The sequence below is a fragment of the Urocitellus parryii genome, chromosome X, assembly GCF_045843805.1.
Source record: "Urocitellus parryii isolate mUroPar1 chromosome X, mUroPar1.hap1, whole genome shotgun sequence".
Classification (NCBI taxonomy): Eukaryota; Metazoa; Chordata; class Mammalia; order Rodentia; family Sciuridae; genus Urocitellus; species Urocitellus parryii.
The window spans coordinates 50,670,253-50,697,157 of record NC_135547.1 but is presented as its reverse complement, the minus strand read 5'-3'; the positions used below and the strand labels follow the sequence as shown (position 1 = coordinate 50,697,157).

General features: G+C 31.5%; 1 protein-coding gene across 7 annotated transcripts in view; it reads right to left on the bottom strand.

The window, feature by feature from the left end:
• Pcdh11x (protocadherin 11 X-linked) overlaps nt 1-26,905 on the bottom strand; it is a 662,237-nt gene that overhangs the window by 302,913 nt on the left and 332,419 nt on the right. For 3 of the 7 annotated variants that reach the window (XM_026411349.2, XM_077793969.1, XM_077793972.1), the window contains exon 4: nt 16,849-16,878. The exons of the other annotated variants lie outside the window; for them this stretch is intronic. In XM_026411349.2, coding sequence (XP_026267134.2) covers nt 16,849-16,878 — 30 coding nt within the window. The remainder of the gene's footprint in view (nt 1-16,848; nt 16,879-26,905) is intronic. 7 annotated transcript variants of the gene reach the window in all.

Below are 26,905 nucleotides of genomic sequence, written 5' to 3'. Positions count from 1 at the left end.
GATGGTACACTCTATTTTAGGGAATAATGAAAAGAAAAATGTGTACATATATTCAATGAAGACACTATTCTCTTCTGAAAATTTTGATCCACAGTTGCTAAATGCAGAATCCATAGATATGTATGTCTAACTCTATATACAAAATTATTCATGAGATCATAAAATGTGATAACTTCTCATAATAGAAAATACTATGATATATGAAATTTGATATAGAACCACGGGGATAGAATATATAGTTATTAGTAACTAGATATAGTTGTAAACAGCAAAAGTAAAGCAAAATAAAGCCCACACTAAATCACTGACTCATTAATATTGGACATCCAATGAAAGGTAATGTAACAGAAAACTTACAATTGTGATAGGAAAATGTATCACTCAGAAGTACAGTACATTCAGCTTTAATAGTGTTTCAACACTATAAACCCAAATAGTGAAGGGGATTATTAACAACAATAAAGAAAGATTATTTCTATAAAAATGGTAAATGAATCCTTACTAATATAGACTTTCTTACCATCAGGAAAGGTAGTGGCAAGCATATTAACAACTATTTCCTATATCCCAAATACAGTATAATCTAGTTAAATGTGGTTTAAAATATCTATTTTTAAGTTATAGTAATGATTGTAATGATCAATAAATCTGGAGATGCTGATTGTTTTATCCTGTAAATCTTATTTGTTGATTTGGACATTTATCTCTAGAATCACCCTAGGGCTTCAAATCACAGCTTTACATACTTTCTGGCACATGAAATGAACTCAATAAATTTGAAGAATTTTAGATGAGTATGTAGAAATTAATATCTCTATAGGTTTTGGTATTTATTTTTTAATATGAAGAAAATGACTGATTTTATAAGTGTCTTCTTAAAAGTTATGGATTAGATCCACAATTTTGGCATTACAGAAAATAGTATCCATTATCTTCTAGTAGTGAAAAATCTCTTTGAAGTCTGCCCATATCTCCTTGGCAAAGATGGTTGAATAGATATACACTAGGGCAGATTCTGTTCAGGTATTCTTCTTGGTCAAAATATGTTTATTGTTAGTGAAGTTAAGTATTCAGATCTGATTACATCTATTTCATAAATATCCAGTATTGATAATAAAATCACATTCTTCTTATTTTGTTAGTATAATATACAGCAAAAATGTTAGCATGTCATCTTTTTATCTCTTTAATTACAACTGTACTCATCCATAATATCACCTTAACTTTTGAACTTTTACTGTGACCACATTGTTGTTCACCTCATCCATACAGTATCCTAACCCCCATGTGTAGTATAAAATGAAATTATCTAGACCAGGTAAAGAATACTGATTCATGTTTTCTTTCAGTTCCCTATATTATACTAAATTCTATAATTTAAAATTCTATAATTCTTTCAAAAATTGAACTATGATATTATTTTTGAAAGGCATTATGCAAGGGTTGTGTTCTGTGTGTGTTTAACCCTTTCTAAAGAGAAGTTTTGAATATGACCTCTATGAAATGCAATGATCAAGATCCAAATTAGGTTTTAAGTTAGAAATTGATTAGATATTTTGCAGGAACTCTTTGTTGGACAGCTTTTATGAAATTAACTGCTAACTCCACAAGTATTATGTTAGAATTTATTCCCCCCACATACTTCCCACTTTTTCTCCTCCTTCCACAGTTACTCTCTTTCTTTTTCCCTGTCCTGCTACAAACCTGCCCTTTCTTATTCATTTTCCTGAGGTCCAAAATTTTTAAGTGGCTTGATTAATGTCTATATCTGAATGCATATTTTATAATCTTCACAAATATTTCAGTTTCTAGTACACAATGGACATTTTATAAATGTTTGTTTAAAAAATTAATCAATGAATTTGGGTTCCAATCTCATATATCATATATCATGTTATACACAGCAGTTTAATTCTAGTTGTTAGTAGGCTACTTCATTATTCTAAGAAGAATATAAGTCATTATACTGGATGCAGATGAGTTGCAATTATGAGATTATATTATGTGGATATTCACGATTAACTTCTCAATCTGGACTCTTACCAATGGAAGGAACATTATGTGACAAGGTAGTCATGAAACCCAGTCACCAGAAATTATAACCTCATGTCTCACAGTTGAGAACTTTAGAGATGAAAAGGGCTGGAGTTGTATAGTTCAGTGGTGGAATTCTTGCCTAGTATGAGCAAATCTCTCTCTGGGTTATGTTGCCAGCACCACATAAATTAATAAATATATAATTTATATTAATTTTTCCACAAATTATATATCACCAATTCAAACTAATATATGAAATATCAAGTTGAATTTTTACTTCTATTAATCGTGTTTTTATACCCAATTTAGCATAGTTCGTAATACACATCCTTTTAATAACAGCTGTTTAGATGCACATTTATTTTTTTTCTTTTAACCACCATTTTCCCCCACAATGTATTACATGTGAATACATGCAACTTAATTGGATAAATGGAAACACAGATATAACCTTCTGACGACATCACCTTACTGAAGTAACAGTTTTCTGTGTTTGCTTGTGTACTTTTGTGCATGAATACATGTGTATATATGTTTATCAAATGCACCAAATTGGCATATAAAATATATTATTCAATATAGCTTTTAATTCAGAAGTGGAAAGGAGGTTAATTTTTAGTGGGAATAATAAGCAATATGTTTAATACATATATCCAGAAGGCACAGTTTGGTCTAACAATTTTTATTATTTCCTACCTTACAGATTTATTTGTTGTACAATTATAGTAGAAGGCATTTTTTCACTTTAATATTACACCTAAAAAGTAAAGAACTACTGCTTGAAGTGTAAAAGTTTGTAAAATAGATTTAATACTTAATGCTTTAAAGCATTTTTTTCAAAATATGTTGCTTCCCCTTTCTAGTTTTTAATTAGTTCTATAGCACTTAATATTCATATATCATTTTGTTTGTTACAAAATTATTTTAGATTTAAGTGTAAAAGATCCAGAAAAGGACAATAAAAGTAAAGAAATTTAGTATTCTGTGTCAGAAAGAAGTAGTAATAATGTAGAGTTATAACAAATCAATGCACATTGAATACATTCCTTAAAAATATTCAGATAAGCTTGGTGCTATGACATACACCTGTAATCTCAGCAGCTTTGGAGGCTGAATCAGGAGGAACACAAGTTCAAAGCCAGCCTCAGCAGCTTAGTGAACTTCTAAGCATCTTAACGAGATCCTATCTCAAAATAAAAAATAATAATAATAATTAAAAGTTCTAGAGATGTGGCTCAGTAGTTAAGTGCCTGTGGGTTCAATCTCTAGTACCAAAAAAAAAAAACTAGTTGTCATGCAAAAAGGTATATATGTTAAATAGTATGTGCTAAGAGGATAATATTTATTATGTTCTTTAGGTTTTATATATTAAAAAATCCCTAATCCTCCTAGGATAAACTTCAAAGAACACATCAATGATATGTGAGGGGTGTTGTTCATATTTAAACTTATATGGGTTTCATGAAAATTTCCACTTCAATAATGATTGCAGAGTAAGATCATGGATTCACATTTCATACTCTATATGAAAGAAATATAATCTTGGCTTTTTGCACGTTTTACAAATGGGTCAAAAACATTCATATCTATCATCAGTTTATAGAACTTGCATGACCAATATTACATTTTCATCAGTTCTTACTTATTTATCTTTACTTCACTCCCATCACCAAATTATGCTCCAATTTCAGCTGGATGCTTCCTCTTCTGATCATTTTCCTTCAGTCTTTCCAAAGAAGCTCTTGTTTATTTAACTATCCTACAATATGGCCATGGAAATATTGGAAATGTTATCCAGTTCTCATATATTTATATGTGAAAATGAGTATATTTAATAAACTTACATTGATTGAAAGTGTACCATGAAAAAACAGTGTTTCAACATCTTATTCAATGATAACAAAACATGGAAAATTATGCATATCATGGCTGTTATATAGATGACATCTTTAATACATGGACTTGGAATCTATTCTGCTAAAATTGTCAGAATCTTTTAATTATTGCTAAATTGTAACACTGGGGAAAGTCTAATTTGGTTGTATGTACCAGGTATTGCATAAACACTGAAAGTATATGCTGCCTTTTTGGAAAGTTTTATATCATTCACAGTTACATATGTAGATTTTCAAGTTGGTAGAGTAATCTTTTTGGCCACTACCTATGTTCCTGGTCATCTCTTCTGTTTTATGTGATAACTGATCATAGACTAACTTCTGACATTTTATACCAGAATAAAATCATAGTGCTGTTTTATTAAAATTCATTAGAAAAAAAAAACAATCCAATTTTTCCATGAATTTTGGATTTTATATAGCAGTTTACCAGAGAAACAAAAAAAATTATAAAATCCAAATTAAAGATAAAAGGAGGGCAATTTGTTATGTTAGTAAGAAGATGCACTCCTTGAAGCATTATGCACTTCAAGGAGAATGCCCAACTCTTAAATCAATGTTTAAAATATATTTGGATAACAATACTTCTACTTCATAAATAATTGAACAAGCTGTTAAAGGGTATCTGATTAATACTTTAGGCCAAGAGGAGTCAAGTGTAATGGGAAGGGGGATGTCATTTGAACAAAATAAAAATGCAATGTCTTATATGACTGACAAACTGAGACTGAAATACAGATGCTCTAAATCATGAGTATAAACAGAAATCCAATATATTTTAAACAAATGTTAGTGAATTCATGGAAACCCTCACCTCTAAATAAGCAAGTCCAACTGAGAATATATGTATATGTAAATGGAATTTAGTTTTATTTAAGAATAATATTCTATAGTAGGTTATAATAGTGAATTAAACTAATTATAGCAGAATTAATTTTTGATTTACATGCTTACTTTACTAGACAATAAGGTCCATGCTGTCACAAAAACCTATCTCATTCCTTCATATGCTTTTATCAGCAAGCACTGGATCTGACACATAGAAACTATTCCATGTATTTATTAAATAAATGACAACAAATATTCATTAAATATTTACTGTTTCAAGTGGTTTGTTAGACGTAGGTTACAGAAAATTACAAGACATCTTCAGATATTAATTCTCTATATCCCAACATTAGATGGTAGACTTTACCACATTAATACCTCTATAGCTTAAAAATTAATCCTGGAAACTTATGAGTACTAAAAATAATTCACATAAGCAAGGAAGACTAGATTGACATTGATCCTGAAGGAATAGACTAGGAAATTAACTAGTATATTTACAATCCTTTAGTAAAATGCCACATGATAATTATTTACCAGAGATTTCCTTGTGAATTACCTGTGAGTTAAAAGGGAGTCATGCCTTGCTTTATAATTAAATGTATGATAAGAGAAAAATATATGGGAAGTAAATGAATGCAAATAGATATACCAAAGGTAATATACCTAATTTAATGATCATAAATATGAGATTTTTAAATAACAATTCTCTTTTATTAATATTCCTATATTTGACCCAAAAAATCCTGCTAAATCTATTAGCAAAACACATGTCAGAATAAATGTTAATATTCTATTATAAAAGTGCTTGATAGATAAGAGAGTCCTCCAAGTTACAATAAACAAGGACTCCACTTATATTACATTCTTTTTTTTTTCAGAGAGAGAGAGAATTTTTTAATATTTATTTTTTAGTTTTTGGTGGACACAACATCTTTTATTTTATTTTTATGTGGTTCTGAGGATCGAACTCAGGGCCTTGCATGTGCTAGGTGAATACTCTATAGCTAAGCCACAACCCCAGCACCTACATTGCATTCTTAATCCAAATGTTTTGTAACAGAAACAAATAAACTATTTGTATCAGTAATATATTTCCAAACTTCACCCACCTCTATGGGTCTAATCCATAAATACCATTTCCCTGGACATTTAACATATGCTTGTTCTGGACCTAAATTCATAATACTAGACGGACATATGTGTAATAAATTCTCTTTACGGGAATGAAGGGTGTTAATTTAGAGGTGAAATGATTGACTTATGAGAGCCTTAACTTAATCAGTGCATTAATCCAGTGATAGGGATTAACATGTAATAACTATAGGCAAGTATTGTGTAGCTAGGAAGTGGGTCACAGGGGGTATGATCTTAGAGTTTATATTTTGTCCCTGAGGAGCAGAGTTCTCTGTCTCTGGTTTGTGGTTGCCATGTTCTGAGCTGCTTCCCTCCTCTACACCTTTCTGCTGTGATGTTCTGCCACACCTCCAACCCAGAGCAATGGAGTCAGCCATGTATTGACTGAGACCTCTGAAATGATGATCCTCTAGTAAACTTGTCCTCCTCTAAAATTGTCTTCTCAGCTCATTTGGTTGCAGCAATGTTATTACTATAAAACAAAAAAAAATATGAATATGAAAATGCTGTGAGGGTTGGGGTTTGCGGATGCAGCTTAGTGGTAAAGCATTTGACTAGCATGTGTGAGGCCCTAAATTCAATCCACAGCACAAAATAAAAATGCTATGAAAAGCTAGCATCATTGCAAAAGAACATGATGATGTAATTTAGGTCATGCCACACAAAAATAAGACTGTAAAAATTTAAAATATGCAGCTCCAAAATATGCCTTCATGGCAAAGGGATTGTTTTGAGTTACTCTTTTGAGAAACTATAGACACTGGAAAAGCTCTGAGAAGTTCATCTTTTACAAGGGAAATCTAAGTCTATAAAGGAAATTTCCATTTTTAAAGATGCTTTCCTCTCTGTACCAAGAAGAAAAGGATGACAAAAATCACTAGAGACTCTTAATCAATGGGAAAGCATGGACTTAAATATACAGAGTATACCACCATTATTTGTTTTAAGGTGCTTTTCCTGATCATATGAGAGAGAGAGAGAGAGAGAGAGAGAGAGAGAGAGAGAGAGAGAGAGAGAGAGAGGCGGGGATTGAACCCAGGCAACTATAGTGTTTCACTAAGTTGCTGAGGCTGGAAGTCAGCTTGCCACATCCTCTTACTTTGGCTCCCCAGTGGTTGGGATTAGAGGAATTTACCACCATGCCTGACTCTATCTAACCTTAACCATTCCTTTACTTATATCCTTCTTTTTTCTGTTTCAGAGAATCATGGTATTCAAGCCTGAAATCAAGCCATTTCTTTGAGATCCATGATAGAGATGGGACATGTCTCTAGGTTATCTCACAAGAAAACAGGAGATAACCATGCTATTGACTCTCTGATTTTCTCTTATTAGTTTGCCTTTTGTTACAGAGTCCCAGGTAATAATTCTTGAAAGGTAGAGGAGAAAGTTATTTTTTTCTCCCCACAATGGTATATAATGCAAAAGATACTGAAATAAACTCTTCTTAATGGTGGCATAATAAGAGATAATGAAATAACTAAATCCTAGCCATTCTTATCCCAGCCATATGATTTCATGGATTAGACATGGTTTGTTTACTTATTATACCAAAGAAGAGGGGTCAGCAGATATCCCAATATCTATGAAATTAATTTAGTTTAAATTGGAAAACATTATGTAATGTTTAGCCTTTAGGAAGGCTTTCCCTGTTAGTTTCTTATAGAAATCAAAAGATAGGAATTAAGAAGGTGAAACTAAATTGATTTGTTCTCCCCAAATTGGGGGCATTTTACATTTCAAAGGTATCATTAATATAGAAGTGAAAACATCTGTGTCACTGTTTCTGAAACTGGCTGTGACCTAGACACAACTAGACATATATTCCTTAAATATCAAAAATTTTAAGTTGTCTTTCAGGAAACTCTTCCAGACTCCACATGCAGACAGTTTGGGACCTATTTTTTTAAGAATAGACATGTAGCTGGGCATGGTGGTGCATGCCAGTAATCCCAGAGGCTCAGGAGGTTGAGGCAGGAGGATCGCAAATTCAATGCCAGCCTCAACAATGGCCAGGTGCTAAGCAACTCAGTGAGACCTTGTCTATAAATAAAATACAAAATACGGCTGGTGATGTACCTCAGAGATTGAGTGCCCCTGAGTTCAATCCCCAGTACCAAAAAGGAAAAGAAAAGTGTGGGGGTTTGCTGAGAATATGCCTGGTTCACTAGTTAAGCACCCATCGGTTCAATCCCTGGTTTTAAAAGAAATGTTGTACAGAAAATCATGTTTGCCAGTTTGGGTTGTCAATGACTACTGTGTCACAAGCTGAAAGTCCCTAGAAGAGAGCATAAAAACTACCCATAAAAAGAAACATATGCCCTGGGTCTAGGAATGAACCATAGAAGCACTGGGTTCAATCTTCAGTACCGTAAAAGAAAGAAAAGAAAAGGAAAGGAATGGAAAGGAAAGGATCCCATGAAGAGGCATGATGACTATTTTCATGCTTGTGCAAAGGTGCCCCAAAAGTCCTCTTTCTTGCCATCTTATTGACAAGAAAACTTTCCCCTGCACTTTGCTAAAAATTCCCTCTTTACCAACTGATCCAGGATGCACATTTGAGCTATTTTTTAGCTGCTGGACTCCTTGCTGATTGACCATGCAATAAAGCATTTTTATTTTTGCAAAATTCCAGTGCCATAATAATGGCTTCTATGTGCTTCGAAACTGAATCTTTGCTTGATAACATTTCTGTAATGAATACCTAAATTTAGTATAGAATTAATCATTTTAGTCATTTGGTTGATATCAAAGATAAAATTCTAATCAGAGCTCTATACTTTGGAGTATCAATTTCAATTTATTAGTCATTGAGTTAGTTAAAATATTATCACCAAGGATTCTGAATTATGTACTGACTCAAATTCATATGGCATAGAAAAAAAAGGAATGGAAAAATGCCCACTCTGTGACAATAGAAAGAACACTATGCAAAAGTCTAAATTTGTAAGGGCACTCAACAATATTATAAAGCTAAAAACCTGGAAATATCCTGTTTAATACATAAAGTGCTATGCAGATAAACCTTTAAAATTCTTTTCTCATTTCTATTGCTTTGAATAAAATATAGTTTCAATGCCTTTTAAAACATTGACTTATGTTACTTAAGGTTTTAAGGTTATTGTTGCCAGTATATTCAGAATAAGGCATAGAACTGTAATGAATATGGATGATTTTGTTTCAGAATGTGCTCAATACAATGCCACAAACAGAATAAGAACATCTGTTTTTCAGAGATATAACGGGTAGATTTTGATGCTGTAAAGTGAGACAATGGGTAGGTATGAGAGATTAATATATTTTGATGTGAGGTTTAGAGATTTCAGTAAGGGATAAAAGAAGGGATGTTGTGTGATCATGTAATCCCTACCCCCCTTTTGCCAAAGATCAAAGAGAAACTTTTTCAAACAAATAAAGAATCCCAATTGAACAGATCAACCAATTGGGATGTTATAGAAAAACACTTGAAAGTATAATTAGCACATCAGATCATATTAAAAATAATACTCAGCATTTATTTTTTTCCTGGAATACTTTTGTAGACATAAAACAGGATTACAACTATCTGAATTGCATCTAAGGAATTTTTTATCATTCACAATACACATTTCTTTGTTTTACATGAAGCCAGTGGACCCTGAAAGACTTATTTTTAAATACCTATATAATAAACATTGATTTTACATTGGTAGACTATTATACATTTGATGCTGGAAGATCAGAAATCAGTTTCCTTTGGATTAAGCCAGTTCTGTTACACTTATATTAAAATGTGGATATTAAAAATAAAACAAGCATACTAAGTATTGATAGAAATAAAATATGATTTTGTATTAGGAATTAAGATACAGAAAAATATGTACTTAATAAATATGACACAATCAAGGTGTGGACATTACAGTCCTGTGTAAAAATGGGCAGAGAGATCTCAAAAGATCTAGAAAGACCAAAAAAGAACCCAAAGTTAAATGTCAAAAATAATAGAAAGTTCTGGATGGACTCAGCAGAGAAACTTGTGCAAATGATAACATTTCTCTTTCAATTTGGAGGGAAAGAAAATCGATTACAGCAGAGAATGTGCAGTAAGAAAATATAATCTAATGAGGGTGAGAGACTGAGTGACATTTTATAATATGTTTTTCTTAGAAAATGACATTCATTTCTTTCATTCATTTATTTTTTAAATATTTATTTTTTAGGTGTAGATGGACACAACACAATACTTTTATTTTTATGTGGTGCTGAGGATCGAACCGGGGCCCGACCATGCTAGGGGAGTGCTTTACCAGTGAGCCACAATCCCAGCCCCTATTTTTAAAGGAAAAGGAGCCTGGGAACATAGAAAGAGACTAAAGAACTAAAAGAGTTGATAAGGAGTCTATGAGAGATTATAAGGGGCCTCAGAAGTATATTGGGGTTACAAAGATGCTTTCTGTCTTAGCATAGTACAATTTAATGTAAATCTACTGAAAATTCAGGGCTTTGTATTGGGAAAGGAATTAGAAGATGTTTGAAAATGGGATAGAAAAAACTAATAAGAGAGAAATATAATGATTTCTGAACAGTATCTAGAACCCCATTGTAGCTTAATGGTATTAATATGTAGTACGCTTATTTTTCAATACAATTTTGTGGATTTTTTTCCCCAAATAGGACTCAGTGACCTGTGAAGAATACAATCTGTAAAGGCAATCCACATTTGTAAATCAGTACTGTGAACAATGTAGGAAGCCAAGGATAATGAAGAAATAGATAGATAATTATAACCAGGAAGGTGTTTTACAAAGTATGTAAAATGGAGAGGAAATGAATGATTCAAAAATGAAAGCAAAGCTCAAGTTACCTAGACAGTATAACATAAAGCAATAGAGTTGTGATCATAAATAATGAAGATTCTGTTCACAATCTTGAAACCTGTGTAATCACATGAAAATCAGGCCCAGGGAATGCACATATATACATATAACTAGAGAATCAATAAAAAAGCATGCAAAGATATAGTACAAAATACCTATGATGGTGGCTACCTTAATAGTTAATAACAAGTTATTTACAAGCATGAGTTTTCAATAAGCATGAAATAGGCATGGAAGGGGAATACAGAAGGATCAAAAGTATCCTTTAAATTGCTTGCCACTTTTAGCCACAGACCAAATTTTCAGTCACAGCCCATTGAGATGAATTAAAAATCAATTCCAAAACAAAATAAAAAGCTTTTAAAACAATGTAAAAGGCCTCACGGTGCACCTTGTATACAATGTCCCCAGAAGAGTATATCTAGGGAATGTACACAGGATATGGGTAAATGGTTTACCTTAGGTGGTAATGCTAGATTAGAGCTCTTCATGGAATTTAATTTTTCCACAACACTAGAAACACTACACTAATGTTAATAAAGAAAACTACTAAAATAAGCAGAAGAAATTGCATTCATAATTGCTGTAGATTTGGCCTCATACATTTGCTACATTATAATGCTACAAAAAGTAACATGAAAATAATCTTTCATTAAGGGCCAAGACATGTGGATATACCTATTGAGTAGCATACCAAAAGAGTTAGATTCATTTAGAAATATTTTTTTAAATAATCTCAATGTGCCATTCCACACTCAAATTCCTAAATTATGCTTTCAAGAGATTTTTTTTTAAAGAAAGATCTTCCAAACATTTCTGGATTGTTGAACAGAATAGAAGTTGAAGAAGTATTTTAGAGACACAAGCAATATGAGTATTATAATACATGTTCCCTCTAAAATTCTCATTGCCCAGCTGTCTTGTCTTCATGTAACCTTTGAGCAAATGACTGCACAAATGACAGAGATCTGGAAGAAGATAGTCATATGACAGAGAATAGCTTTTACTTGAAATAGGACTATAGCTACTGTTATCCATTATGTTAGTTAGAAATAAGCCACTTTGTAAATTCACCTCAGGCAGATACAAAGAAATGAGAAACATTCTCCTTTGAGAATCTCAGTTAGTTCTGTTTCTGCCATCTTTAGTTTAGCACTTTGGTGAACACACTCTTTAACAAGCGTAGCCATTTGTGCAAACCCTGAGGGCAATTTAGACTCAGACATAGTCAAAGAGGGGAGGGATCTTTAAGAAAAATGTCTATATGGAAATTTTCAGGTAAATGCTAAGTAAAAGACGGTTAGTAGATTAAACCTACAAAGTTTGTGTTTATATAAGGAATTTTTGTCACTATTAACTATGTTCAAAAATTTGTACTTCTTTTAGTTGAACATAAATATTTCTTACAATATCAAAGGTAGCTGTGTGTTGAAATACATTTTCCTTCTAATTAGCTATTAGCCAGCTGAATATCAACCAGATAAAGAAAGAAAAAAAACTGTAGAGAGTGGCATTTGCTTTTATTCTAGTATTTAAATGTGCCACTAGGTTCTTGGTGAAATATCTTTTTAAGAGGAGGTAGAAAAAAGTGTCTATTTCTGCAACCTAAGCCTCTGATTCAGATTCTAAAAATATGTCCTGTTTGGTAAAGCCTCTGAAGTCATTTAAATTTAAATCCAGAGAAATCATTGAGAAATTCTCTTGTCCTTTGAAGTCTTAGGATCTAAAAGATAATAAAGTACTCATCTAGATACTATATTCTTAGCTAAGATAATGTGTTGCCTTACATTTTTACAAATTTAGGATCTGAAGGAAACTGAATATAAAAGTCATATTTTATAATTCATTTAAAAAAACTTAATAGGTGAAGTTCAGGGGTTCAAGAGATTAATTCAACTTTTTATGGAAACATTTGCAATAAATCCAAAGTTAATGAACATTCTGACACTTAATATATTTAAGGTTTATAGCTTCTTGAATTTAATATCCAAAATACCCTTCAAAAGGTATACATAAATGCAATGAACCAAAAATAAAGGGCATCAGAGGACAGACCTAATCTACATGGTATGTGTTAGCCACATTATATCAGGTTGGGCTTAGAAAGTGTATAGATTAGTAGAAACAACTTGATGATGTATCTGTGGCAGGATTTAGTTGACAGAAAAATGGTTTTTAAATAATTTCTCTTTCAGAAGCTTCTTTATCAACTTATAACATTAAATATATTATATGTTATTACAAAAGTATAATAAAATTTAGAGATATTTGAAATAAATGAGTATTTGCTCTATAATCTCAAATTTTTGTCTTTTCCTTTCCAAAACAAGGATTCTAGAGACAGACAGACTGGCTTCAAAATCTGATTCTTCTACTCATAATTCCACAACTTTAAGTTAATCACTTAAGCTCTCTGTGCCTTTTTTCTCATCTGTAAAGAGTTTATAGAGTTATTATGATGATTAATATGCACACATTTATTATTTACATATTTAATATTCACTATTAAATATTTATTATTTTGCACATATTTATAGGTATGTAAACACATACCTGTAAATATCTTCACCATTATACATATACCTATATTTCTGTATAACTGTAGAACATATATATGTATATACATATATATAGGTTCACATATGCATACACATATAGTGTGTGGAATTGAGAAAAGAATAAGTAATTTATTTTTATTTTCATCATTCTTACTTTGTTACAGAAAGCTAATGAATGGAAGGGAGGGGAAATAGGATTAGGAAAAATAGTGTAATGAATCTGAAATAACTTTCTTATGTACATATATGAATACACCATAGTGAATTGCCACATCATGTACAACCATAAGACTGGGATCCTAATTAGAATAAGATATACTCCATGTTTGTATGTATATGTCAAAATAGACTCTACTATCATGCACACCCAAATGAAAATTTTTTAAGGATAAATATAGAAAAATAAAGCTAATGAGGAAAAAAAATGATCAAATGTTCACAGCTGCCAAATTTTAACCCTTCTTTTTGGCTTGATCAAACTTTAGTCCCATTTCTTTAATTCCTGAAATTGGCTTGACCCCAAACCTGAACAAACTATGAAAAAGTAAAATGTGTCCCTATCATCTGTCAGCTTCTCTTAGGACCACAGCAAAACCCTTTTCCTATTGGACTACAATAAATATTTCTCTTGCTTGTCCAGGTTCTTCTTAAGAGTCTGTTTATCTTTGTTCTCCCCTGCTGAACTTATGAAAGAAAAACCTTGCCTATTGGATGTTGTGACCTTATAGAGTTCCACAATTGGAGCCTTCTCCCCTAACTACAATAATCTTTCTTCTGAATAAAGTCTTCCTATATGTAAGTTCAGGTTTGTTTTTATTTGAAAAACAAAAATCATCCCCCAAAACATTGCTTTCTATTGGTTTTCATATTATGATTATATTGATGTTTTATTTTTACTTTTACACTTTTACTAAAGTGTTTTATGTTGAAATATCGTGACCTATAGGTTTTCTGAGTTGGAACATGGATGGGTTCATTCCAGAGTGCTATATACAGAGTCTAACTCCTTAATAAAATATTTTCCTAAATATAGGCTCACTGCTTTAGATAAAATTTTCCAATATTTGTGTTCTTGGCAATTATTTTAAATAATTGATCAATTGATTCATATTCAAATTTACCAGAATTATTGAGAATTTTAGAACATTGTTATGGTTTGGGTCTGGAATGTCTCTCAAAAGATCATATGTTATATAATGCATCAATGTTCCAAAGTTGAATCATAAGGGCTCTGACAACATTAGAGGATTAATCTATCTCATGGATTAATAATTTGAATGGGTTACTTAGAGGTGATGAAAACTGTAGACAGGTGGAGCATGGCTGGAGGTAATAGTTCACTGTGGATATGTCTTGGAGACTATATATGTCCCTTTCTCTGCTTCCCAGCTACCATGAGTTGAGTAACTTTTATCTACCACACAGTTATGTCATAATTTTCTGCCTTAGAACCAGCCAACCATGGACTGAATTCTCTGAAACTGAGAACCAAAATAAATCTTTCATCTTCTAAGTTGTTCTTGTCAGATGTTTTTTTACAGCAATGCAAAGATGACATAAACACCTAAAATCAGTAAAGCTTCTCTCTCTCCTTATGTCACAGTGTGTACATGTATATTAATATATATATTTAAATATGTATACATACATATGTATGTATATAATTCTACAGTACACAGTAGCAGCCAGTGACATTTTATTACTGCTGATTTCCTGCTTTGAATTGGAGAACTGTTCTTTGAACTTTTGCCTTCTGGGTGGAGCTGACTTTCAAAACCTCATCATTCCCAGGTCACAGTGTTACTCAAGATAGAGAGGAATTTGAAAACTCTCAGAAAAGCATATTGATTATAAAATATAATGCTGTTATTTTAATTTATTTCTCAAACATTAATTCAAATTCATTTTGACATTCTAGTCAAATTCCTTTCTAAGGTAGTCCTCACATTTAATAAAGACACATAAGGGTAACACATTCCTTTATGACATAATGTAGATCACCCTCTGGGAAGTTCTTTTTCAAATGTCAAATTTGACCTATCAAACCAGAACAGGATAATTCATCTTAAAGATTATACAAATTTAACTGAGCAACAGTAATGACAAGATTTTGATGAGTAATATGAGGAGTATTTTAAGGCTTAATGAATTGAATTTCCAAAATATCTTCCATCAAAAGTTTAAGGGAAACTCAGTTCTTTCAACCTCAAAATATGGTTTGTTTAAAAAAGCATAAATGCTGGGGAAAACATGTCATGAAATATTGAAAATCTCTTTTAGAGGTGGTACAGTTTAACTTGGGAGGTAACAAACATTTAATAATATATGTGAAATAGATTATGTTTACCAATATAAAATTATTTTTGTTCTAGAAAACAGTGTTCACACCATTTGACCCAGCTATCTCTCTCCTCAGTCTATACCCAAAAGACTTAAAAACAGCATACTACAGGGACACAACCACATCAATGTTTATAGCAGCACAATTCACAATAGCTAAACTGTGGAACCAACCTAGATGCCCTTCAGTAGATGAATGGATAAAAAAGCAATGTGGCATAATACACAATGGAATATTACTCAGCAATAAAAGAGAATAAAATCATGGCATTTGCAGGTAAATGGATGCCATTGGAGAAGATAATGCTAAGTGAAGTTAGCCAATCCCCCCCAAAAAATGCCAAATGTTTTATCTGTATAAAGAGGCTCATTCATGGTGGAGTAGGGAGGGAGAGCATGGGAAGAATAGAGGAACTCTAAATAGGGCTGAGGGGTGGGAGTGGAAGGGAAGGGGGTATGGGGTTAGAAATGATGGTAGAATGTGATGGACATTATTATCCAAAGTACATGTATAAAGACAAAAATTGGTGTGAATATACTTTGTATACAACCAGAGATGAAAAAGTGTGCTCTATTTGTATAATAAGAATTGTAATGTATTCTACTGTCATGTACAAATGAAAACAATAATTAGAAAAAGAAAATAGTGCTCACATATATTTGAGCAGAATGCATTTTTTCACATTGAAAGATGATTTTCTAAAGCCCCATTTCTCAAAGAATATCATTTTGCTGATTAACCATGCCTCGTTTACTTCTAGCATTTTTCCCTCTGATCCTAACATATACTCATGGTTTATATTCACTGACTTTTTGCTATCACTGCTAAAATGTGTATCGTCACTAAAATGCTTCTTTTTAATTGCTAAAATTCATCACAAAATAACTATATTACTGGAACATTCACGAAATGATACTGTTATAGTATGTTGTTTTGGCACAGTAGGAAAAGAAAGTATTGGTGAAAAATAAAATAAAATAAGAGTTGAAAATTGCTTCCAGGACTGTGTAAGTGATACAAAATATAGAGACAGCTCGGCTTGAATCTCTTTTAAGGCAGAACTATAACATATGTCATCTTAAATACTTACAATTTTAACTCCATGGAGTAACTACTGTAACTTCAGGAGTTTAAGGGAAAAAAATGGTACAACATATTTTGAAATCAATTTTTTTTTTTGAAATTTACAGTCTTACCTTTCCTGCCTTTTTCCCCTCGGATTTCCGCTGATTTGGGATAAAATGGAGGCAAGGGAAGCAAAACAAAACAAAACAAAACAAAAACAAAAACAAAAATCAGCTACAATTTGGTTACTGCAAATGCATATTCTTTAAAAAGCATGTCAATATTCCCAGTGCAATACTATGCTTTTTTTTTCCCCTAAATGCTTTCATCTTCTAGATTCTTCAGTGGTTTCAGTGAAGTGGTATAAGAGCATTGTCAATTTCATGCAAAAATATGAAGTGACATATAAAATCTTCAATTGACATCAAAAAATTAAGTTATATGCTTAGGCAACATAGGCATTAATCAAGAAAAGGCATCCTTTCAATTGGATATTTCTTATGAAATCACTTATTTCTTATCTATTTTTAAATGAAGGGGCCTTTATTTCAAGCATGAATGTCTTTCTTAAAACAAAAACTAGCCAACTTGGAAATTCATGAATTGGAAGCAAACATTAGAAATATCTATATTATATCAGGATACTATCTCTAAATGTTCTATCAATTTTATTGGATCTTAGTTCCATTCTGTTTAACCAAATCCTTTCTACTATTTCTAAATGTTCTATCAATTTTATTGGTTTTTAGTTCTATTCTGTTTAACTAAATACATTCTAAATCTATCATGATAAAGTAGCAAGTTACTTCAATTTTTAAGATTCAAGAAACATTTAGGTCATTTGTCCTTATATATTCACTCTCCTTTGTAGATATTCATAAAAGTCCTCCTGCTCATTTTTTTTCCTTTCTACAGAAAGGCAAAAGTTATTTAGAGGGTATTGTTGAGTACAAAGAATCAGAAAATTGAGATGAGGGTAGTATTTATTCTGAAATAAGGGTAAATAAAAAGGGAAACCTAGCCAACATCATATGAGGATAAATGCTCTGTATCTTTATCTAATTGTTTTATCAGATATTACCTGATCAAGAGTCTATATATTTTTCTCTTATTTTAATATAGTTGAGTTAAACAATTAAAATTTCAATGAGTATCCAAAACCATCCTACAAATAAAATTGTACTTTTTGTTCTTTTACATTGTGTATTTATTTTAAGCATAAGATATCAATAATGTCCATCTACATCCATAAAATCCAAACAGCAATGGATCAAAGTTAGAACTTGATTTATCTGTGAAGCCATAGCCTGAGGATAATACCTCGAGTATTCTCTTCCAATAAAGTGTTCTTACATTTCAGTATCTTTAACCAACCAGTATTTAAAGCTTTCTTTATTATGAATGAGAATGTTTTAATAACAGATTAAATTTTTTAATTTTCCAAATGAAAAAAAATCTCACAGACCAAAAATCCCTAAAACTTCAACCAATATCTAAAAATACAACATTGAAAATATCATTACCTATTCTGTAAAATAATAATGGATCATTTTGTATTTGTTCCAGTAGAAATTACTTTCAAGAACATAATACATGTTAGCTATTAGATGTTTTACCATTTATCACTGAGCAGTCCAAAAGCATTCAGATATTTAGTGAGCCAAGTAAAGGTATAAAAATGTTAATCATCTCTATCTTGGTAAAGCATTTAGTGAACTATTAAAAATTGAATGACAACCAATACTTAAGGCTAGTAAACATTTGGAGGTCACAATGCCACATCTACTAAATTTCTTTTTTTTTTTTAAAGAGAGAGTGAGAGAGGAGAGAGAGAGAGAGAGAGAGAGAGAGAGAGAGAGAGAGAGAGAGAATTTTTAATATTTATTTATTTTTTTTTAGTTCTCGGCGGACACAACATCTTTGTTGGTATGTGGTGCTGAGGATCGAACCCGGGCCGCACGCATGCCAGGCGAGCGCGCTACAGCTTGAGCCACATCCCCAGCCCTCTACTAAATTTCTTAATTGAGAGTTCTAACTGAATATAATTGATAAAAATGAGACATGAAATATAGTATGTAAGGGAAGTTACAAAGTTTGTTAATGTCAAGAGTGTAACCCAATGAAAGGAATATCCTAAATTTTCAGTAATTTCTCTATTAAGTTGCATAGTATTAGTCAATATAGTAGAAAATTATGTCAGGTAAGTCACCACAGTGAAATATTATTCATGTATGCTTTGATGCAGCAGTTCTATTAACACACTTTAAAAAAATCAAAACCAAGTAATTTTGGTATTCCTCAATATCTATGTACTTTTGTGATCAGTGGGAACTAGACATATTATATTTGTCTGTTTGGGTATGTGTATTCAAATCACAAGCACAAAGGGTGAGGTCAATAAAAGATAAAATCTATAACCCAAAATAGTATTGCTATTATGTAGTCTCTGAATACTCTTTTTTCCCATCCCCAGGTTTATAACTTCTCTTTTTTCTTTACCTATCTGTATAAAGTACAGCTATTTTCTACATTCTGGCTTCAAGTAGGACATTTTTGTGCACTGCTTCTGCTTACAGTGTGATGGTCCTCTGAACATAAGAATTAGAAGAGTAATGATAGACAAAAGAGAGAAAGTTGGAATTGGAAGTCAAGGAAGCTATACCTATACACACAATTACCAGAAAGGGGAAGAAACCTACTAGAGAACCTATCTTGAATCACTTTCTGCAGATTAGAAACAAAGTAGAAGAGGGCACAGAAGAAACAATGTATTTGATGAGTGCTGATTTACTTTAAAAGATGACTGCCATCTCACCCAATAAAGCACCAATCATTAAATATTTGTCCAATGGGTCATGTACATTATCAACTTGAGATGTCCTTTAATGATTAATATTTAACAACAAACACCAGATTGTCATTGACCGTCTTCTGTAGGACCCACAGTACTGATGATGGTAACTCTTCTGAATGTCATGATCAAAATGAAAATGTTTATCACTGTGAACACATAGTAGATCCTTAATATTTGCCTAATGGATACATGAAACTGGGAAGAAACTTTGTGTGTGTGTGTGTGTGTGTGTGTGTGTGTGTGTGTACTAAGAAAAAGTAGCAACTTGTAAAGTGTGTGATACCACCCATTGTAGAACACCTTTCTCCAGTATGCACTTAAAAATAAAGTACATAGATGCTGCAACTGAGAAAAATGTCACAATTTTAACCTCAATTTGTATTTGGTTTAAATCCATATAACTACTATGTTCAAGTTTATTTGTTTTGGTAGAAGGACACATGTGGCATGATATTTCAGAGATTTATTCAGTAATCTCCTCAGAGTGTTGGTGGCTTTAAAGAAAAGCCACTAGTAAATCTAATAACAAACAAGCCTAGATTTCTTTCTCAGAATGTTTATTATGTCTTTCCTTTCTAAAATGTAAATTGCCACTTCAGAAGAATAAATTTATCAAAATGTATCTAGACATTACTACTGCCTTATTCTGCTTTTCCTAAATTTAACATTGGCATAAAGATTGTATAGGTAGTGTCTACAAAACAGTAAAGAGTATGGAACATTTGAAATAAGATTCAGGTTTGGGCTGGGGATGTGGCTCAAGCAGTAGCGTGCTCGACTGGCATGCATGTGGCCCCCAGTTCAATCCTCAGTACCACATACAAACAAAGATGTTGTGTCCACAGAAAAACTAAATAAATAAATAAATATTAAAATTATCTCTCTCTCTCTCTATCTAAAAAATAAAAAAAAAGATTCAGGTTTCAGTTCTGGTTCAACAAGTAGCTATATATATTCTTATATAAGCAAACTTTGGAAGAATATATATTTACCTCAAACATCAAAGCTATGACTTAACTACATTTTTGGTGCTATTTGTAGTGACAATGATTATATCAATTATAGGAACACTAAAACTATAACCGTCATTGTAACTGTTATTGTTATATTTCATTTATTGTGTGAGAGGAATTCCAGTAAATTCTTTCCTATATCATCTCACTTACTTCTTATAGTGACCCTATGATTGTGGGCATATCATTCTCATATTACATATTAGAAAGATGTATGTCAAAGAAGTTAAGAAACCTACTTAGATTCTTTATTTGTGAGGGACAAAGCTGAGGTTTGAAACCAAGTCTACTGGATTCTTAATATTCTACAATATAAGGTGCATGGCAACTGGCACTTTTATCATTTTGGATTTAGAATACTGCTATATTCTCAAAGTCTAAAAACATGCCTGGCACAATGGAGACCTACAATGAATATTTGCAGATATATTTAAAGAACAAAATATACTCTTTTATCCTCTATATTTGTGATTATACATAATTAGAGCCAGGGTATAATAATTATGAATATTAGTTAAAATAATAAATTCACAAGCCATACTGTTTGGCTTCAACTACTGGCTGTATACCTTATTATCTGTTACCTAATAAATGTTTCTTTTTGACTTTTGTCTTAGTGCCATCATTTGTAGAATGGAGAATTAGGATTTCCTAATTCACAGTATGTATAAGGAGGAAAAATTGGGTAAATTTAGTACTTCAAAGAGTAGCTGCTACTTCTTTGAGCTATCTACTATTAGTGATAATTTATTTTATCCTCTTCATTGATACATAATTTAAATGTCATACAATCCTACCATTTAAACTGTGAAGTCAACATTTTTAGTATACTCAGAACTCTGTAACCATCACTGCAGTAAATTTTAGAATATTCTCATTACTCAGAAAGGAACCTCATACTCTTTAACTATCATCCCCTTATGTTCCTAGCCATGCCCTCAGATATAAGCAACTATTAACATATTTTCTGTCTCTATAAATGTCCCTCTTATAGAAAAATAAGTAGAGTTATGATCTTTTTTTACTGAATTCTTACACTTTGCATAATGATTTCAAGGTTCATTTATGTTGTAGCATGTTTCAGTAATTTGTACTTTTTATGGTTAAATAATACTTAGTTGCAAATATTACCATTTTGTTTAAACATTTATTCATTGGTGGATGTTTGCATCGTACATTTGGGCTATCATTAATGATACTGCTATAAACATTCATGTGTAAGTTTATATATGAGTGTTTGTTTTTATTTGCTGTAAGTATATTTCTTGGTGTGAAATTAATAAGTCAAACAGTAACCCTATAACCATCTGAGAAACTTCTAGTTTTCCAAAGCAACTGAACCATTTTACATTCCTTCCAGTAGCATATGAGGGTTCTAATTTCTCCACATCCTCACCAACAAGATAATTTATTTATTTATTTTTAAACATTTTTTAGTTGTAGATGTACACAATATCTTTATTTTTATTTATTTTTATATGGTGCTGAGGATCAAACCCATGGCCTCACACGTGCAAGGTAAGTGCTCTACCACTGAGCTACAACCCCAGCCCAAGATAATTGATTTTTAACTCTTTAACTTAACAAATAATTTTTCTATCCAAATATTTTTAAATACTATAGGCTGATATTCAAAATTCATTTAGTTATATTCATATATTTATGTAATATGGCTATTCTACTATCTGATTTAAATGAACTATTCCAGGATGCTAAGGTACCAGTCAAGAAATTACTAAACTTATCTTTTCAGAGGATTGAAAAGTTGCCTAATTCTTGATATTAATCTCCCATCAACGAAATATGTATTTGAAATAATAAAATTTTCTCAATTAAATCAAAATGCACTTTTTAAAATAGCTATCAAAGTACTAAAATCCAAACTACAATTTATCACTGTTAAAATTGGAAGGAAAGGAAAGTTGAAAGAAGAGATAGGAGATAATGAGTCAAAGATATTGCAGTTGTTGGGCAAAGAGTGAAGAATGAAGAACACTCGATTAAAAGTATTTGAAATGAAGTTTCATGGACTCTCCATCTTTGAATTGGAATTTGACTTTAATTTCCCTTTAATCAGACTAGAATAAAATGAAAGGGAAATTAAAGTCATGCTTTTTTCAAGCTAGATACTGGATTCAATCTAACAAAACTGTGCAAAATCAAAATATTTTCAAAATGACCTAGAAGCAGAGTATTATGGATGACAATAAACTTCTATCTTCTTACCAGGAGTCACAGATGAGTTAGAATACAATTGCACCATTTTATCACATAATCCTTTTGATTTATTCAAAACCCCACTCTTGCTCTAGAATATCTTTATACCATGACAGTAACAAAAAGCAATGTGACATACTTATCTGCTTTCTGAAAATATTATGTCAATAGAAACAATGTTTCATTTTTAATTATTTGAATTTTACATAAAGATAACTCTGCTACCAAAGATGTACGTAATTGTCTCCCATATCACTTTAAATTACAGATCATTTTAACATGTCATTCTTGCAAACGTGAAAAATCTGAGTATGTTATATTGTGTCTATTAAAGCTTGTAGATGTTTACAAAATGAATATCAAAGAAATAAAGGGATTATGAGTATAAATGACAGAATACAAATGATCATTCTTATTTACTACAACAAATGCATTCCTTTTAAGTACAACAGCTACTGGATTGGTTACTTATGTAAATTCCCAGTTTTCATACTAGATGAAAGCAGGATAAAGAAATAAAAATTAAAAATCCAACTATCACACTTCAGGATAGACAGGGTATTTTAAAATACTACTACTAGCTTACTAGCACAGGTTTCAAGTGGAAGCTAAACGCTAATATAGTCAATCTATGTAACTACTAGTTAAGTTTATAACTTTCTTATAGTGTCTTGAACCTAAATTACAATTACATTTCTTTTAATCTATCTCTAAAGTTTGAGTTTCAATTAGTATGTCCTAACTTTTAATTAGAATTTATAAGTATAAAATGCTCAATACCAGTATTTTAGGGTTATCTGTTGATTATTTATTATGTCAGAAAAACTTTATCCTCTGGAATTGTCATATAATTTCCTTGAGTTCTTGGCTCTGATGTATTCTGCCAGTTCTAACCCCAATAGCAATTCCATGCTGAACTTCTTTTAGTGTATTTCTGTGGAATTTTCAGCCTATTTCAAATTATAAAAGGAAACTGACAGGATAAATCGGTTTCACATTATGTGTTTTTGTTCTTGTTGTTTGTTTTGCCTTGCTTTTGTCTTCCTTTCTTTTTTGCAGTGATGGTGATCAAACCCATTCATTCATGCTAGGCAAGCACTCCACCACTGCCTTACATCACTGGTCTATTATTTCTCTAGCTGATTTTTAATTTTTTTTAATATTTGTTAGGTTTCAAGTGCATCTCAACTATCCAAAGTGAAGCTGACTAGCTGTAGTGGATGGAATAGTGTTCTCCAAAAATTCATGTTTACTTCTACCTTGAAGTGTGACCTCATTTGAAAATAGAAACTTTATATACAATAACTAAGAATCCAGGTTTTAATTGGTCTTGGATTTAGGGGGAACCAATATCCAATTACTGATTACCTTGTAAAAGATGAAACACAGATTCTCAAAGAGAAAAAGTCCAGGTGAAGATGAAAGAAGAATTTGAAATGATGAATCTATAAGCCAAGGAATGTCAAGGACTGCAGGTATAACCAGAAGTGGAAAGGATTCCTCCCACAATTTTTTCAGACAGAACCTGGCCCTGAGAATACCGTGACTTCAAATCTTTAGCTTGTATGACTATCAAATAATAAAATTTATGTTATTTTAAGCCATATAACGTTGTGATAATTTGTTCTGGGATACCTAGGGCTAATATAAACATCCCAAATAATATGTTTTCATTTCAGCTAAAGAACTAGCTGACTAGGTCAAAATATGGGTTGTTCTATCAGGTAATGAATTTATCAAACCAAAATGCTTTGAAAGATTTTTGAGCACACATCATTGTTTTCTAGGTATTATGCAAGTTTCTGGATGACTGGGATGGATAAGTAAGTATGGTACATGGAAAAAGCATCAGTTTTTGAATAACTAGATATAGGTTATAGTCCTTGATCACTCATTCATTTATGAAATATTTAGGAAGAGCCTATTTGGGAGTATGTGTAAAATTTTTTCATAAAAAAATGAGTGGTATAAGTTTCTAAAGGAACTCATAGTTTAACAAGGAATGCAGACACAGAAACAAATAATCTAACATTTTAGGTTTTATAATGAGCAGATAAAGTGCTTTCACACAGAAAAAGAATAGAGTTGCATAACACTGACTTCTATGAATCTCAGTTTATTAATCTATAAAATGAGGACAAAAATAACGATCCATGTCTTTCCTATTGTTAGAGGTTATTTTGGAAGTTAAATAAAATCCTTTCTCCTTGTCCCTCTGTTCTTCTTAACTCTCCCTCTAAAACAAATTTTGGCATCTAATATTTTTAAATGTCTTCTGAATTTAGTATTTTATATACATTGTCTCAATTAATCTTTAAATATTTAATTATGGTAAAAATATTAACCTACATTAACATTTTTGGAAACTGAGGAACTGAGATTTCTTCTATTTTCAAAAACCAGGGTGTAAATAGGATGTATATATCTTTTCACAATGTTCTGCTATAAAACATAGACACAGATACATTCTATTGGAAGTTAATGTGTTTTGTGCCCTAATACCTAGCAATAGAAAAATTAGGTGATGTATATTTCAAATATGTATGAATAATTGTGAATACATGAAAATTGTATATTTCTTATATAGTACATTGTTTCCTTACTAAATTATTATCCATGATAGAGAAAAACATGAAAATGTATTTCTGCAGTACAACATTTGTATTGGTCTTTATGTTAAGCAAATGCATTTGTATTTATCTAGTGGAGTTTCCTAAGTTGATTTTCCCTCAAAAATTTATATTCAGATTTATTTTAGCTAATTTTACTTATGCAAGTTATTTTACATATGGAAGCAACATATCCAAGTCCATAACATGGAGCCTTGAGTATTAATCAGTTTACTTACTAACGTAGGCAAAATACTACATTGAAAAATTGACAACATTTCCAATTTAATTATTTCAGTTATCTGCCAAGTTTCAGATACATTATGTAGAAAGATAGCATCATATGTATGGAGAAAAGGCCCAGAATCAAAAATCTTTCTCATTTTCAGGTAGCAGGGACTGTCCAATGTGACAAAGCTGGGAAATACACTGCATTAAATGAATTCATATCTCATACACCATTTCTAACATATTCATTCATTTCCTCATTCATTCATTCACTAAGATAGCTAGTGATTATAGTCTCTATAAGGCAATAAAGGCAAGACTGTGGATCCTTATAATACTGTGGTATTGAAATAGCAGTTTTTCTTCATTAATAGAGATATAGTTGCATAATTTTATCTCTCAGAGAACAATTTACAAATATTTAGTTACAGCTTTAGCAGAGAAAATGAACATTAATTAAAGGTACATCTTATTATTTACCAGAGCTAAACTCCAATATATATGATGCTGGCAGATTTCTATGAGACAGAAATAAAAGCAAAGCACTCCTCTTGAGTGATCTACGAAGTCTTGAATTATCAAAGGCTTGCATTAAAACTGCATAAGGTAGGGTCTGAGCTTTATTTAAAAAGGTATTTCATTCCCCTAGAGGCTCATCTGCCTCAGGCATCTTCCCAGTATTTAGCTCTTAAAGTATCTAGAATATTTTAAGCTTGTACATATTTTACTGCTTTGTGAAGCTATCAAGTAGATTTTTTTTTCCAATTTACCATATTGAAGTTCTTATTTTCAGCTTCCAATTCAACATAAAACAGCCAATGGTTCCATTTATCTCTCTGAGTTTATTCTCAGCAGAGTTCTATATTCAGGGCAGTTTTATTTTTATTATTGGTTATTTATCATTGGTATTTTTGGAAGACGGAAAGAGTTACAATTCTTTGGGAGCTTTTAATATGGAATTTTACCAATCAACAAGTATTTATTGAGTATCTACTGGGTAACAGGAATTGTACTTAAGATCTTCAGCTCTGAAAGTGGACTGCCTGGCTCAAAATAATTTCCTCACTATTAATGCCATGACCTTGGGTAAATTTCCCAGTCATGCTAACTATTTTGCTCAAGTCTGTTTATCTGAAAAGAACAGCATTAATAATGGTAACTACATGACAAGGTGGTTGTGAGAACTAATTGATACAGTAAAGCACTTAACACATTGCCTTGTCAGCACTCAAAAATACTGGCAGTTATCTTTATTGCCATCATTATT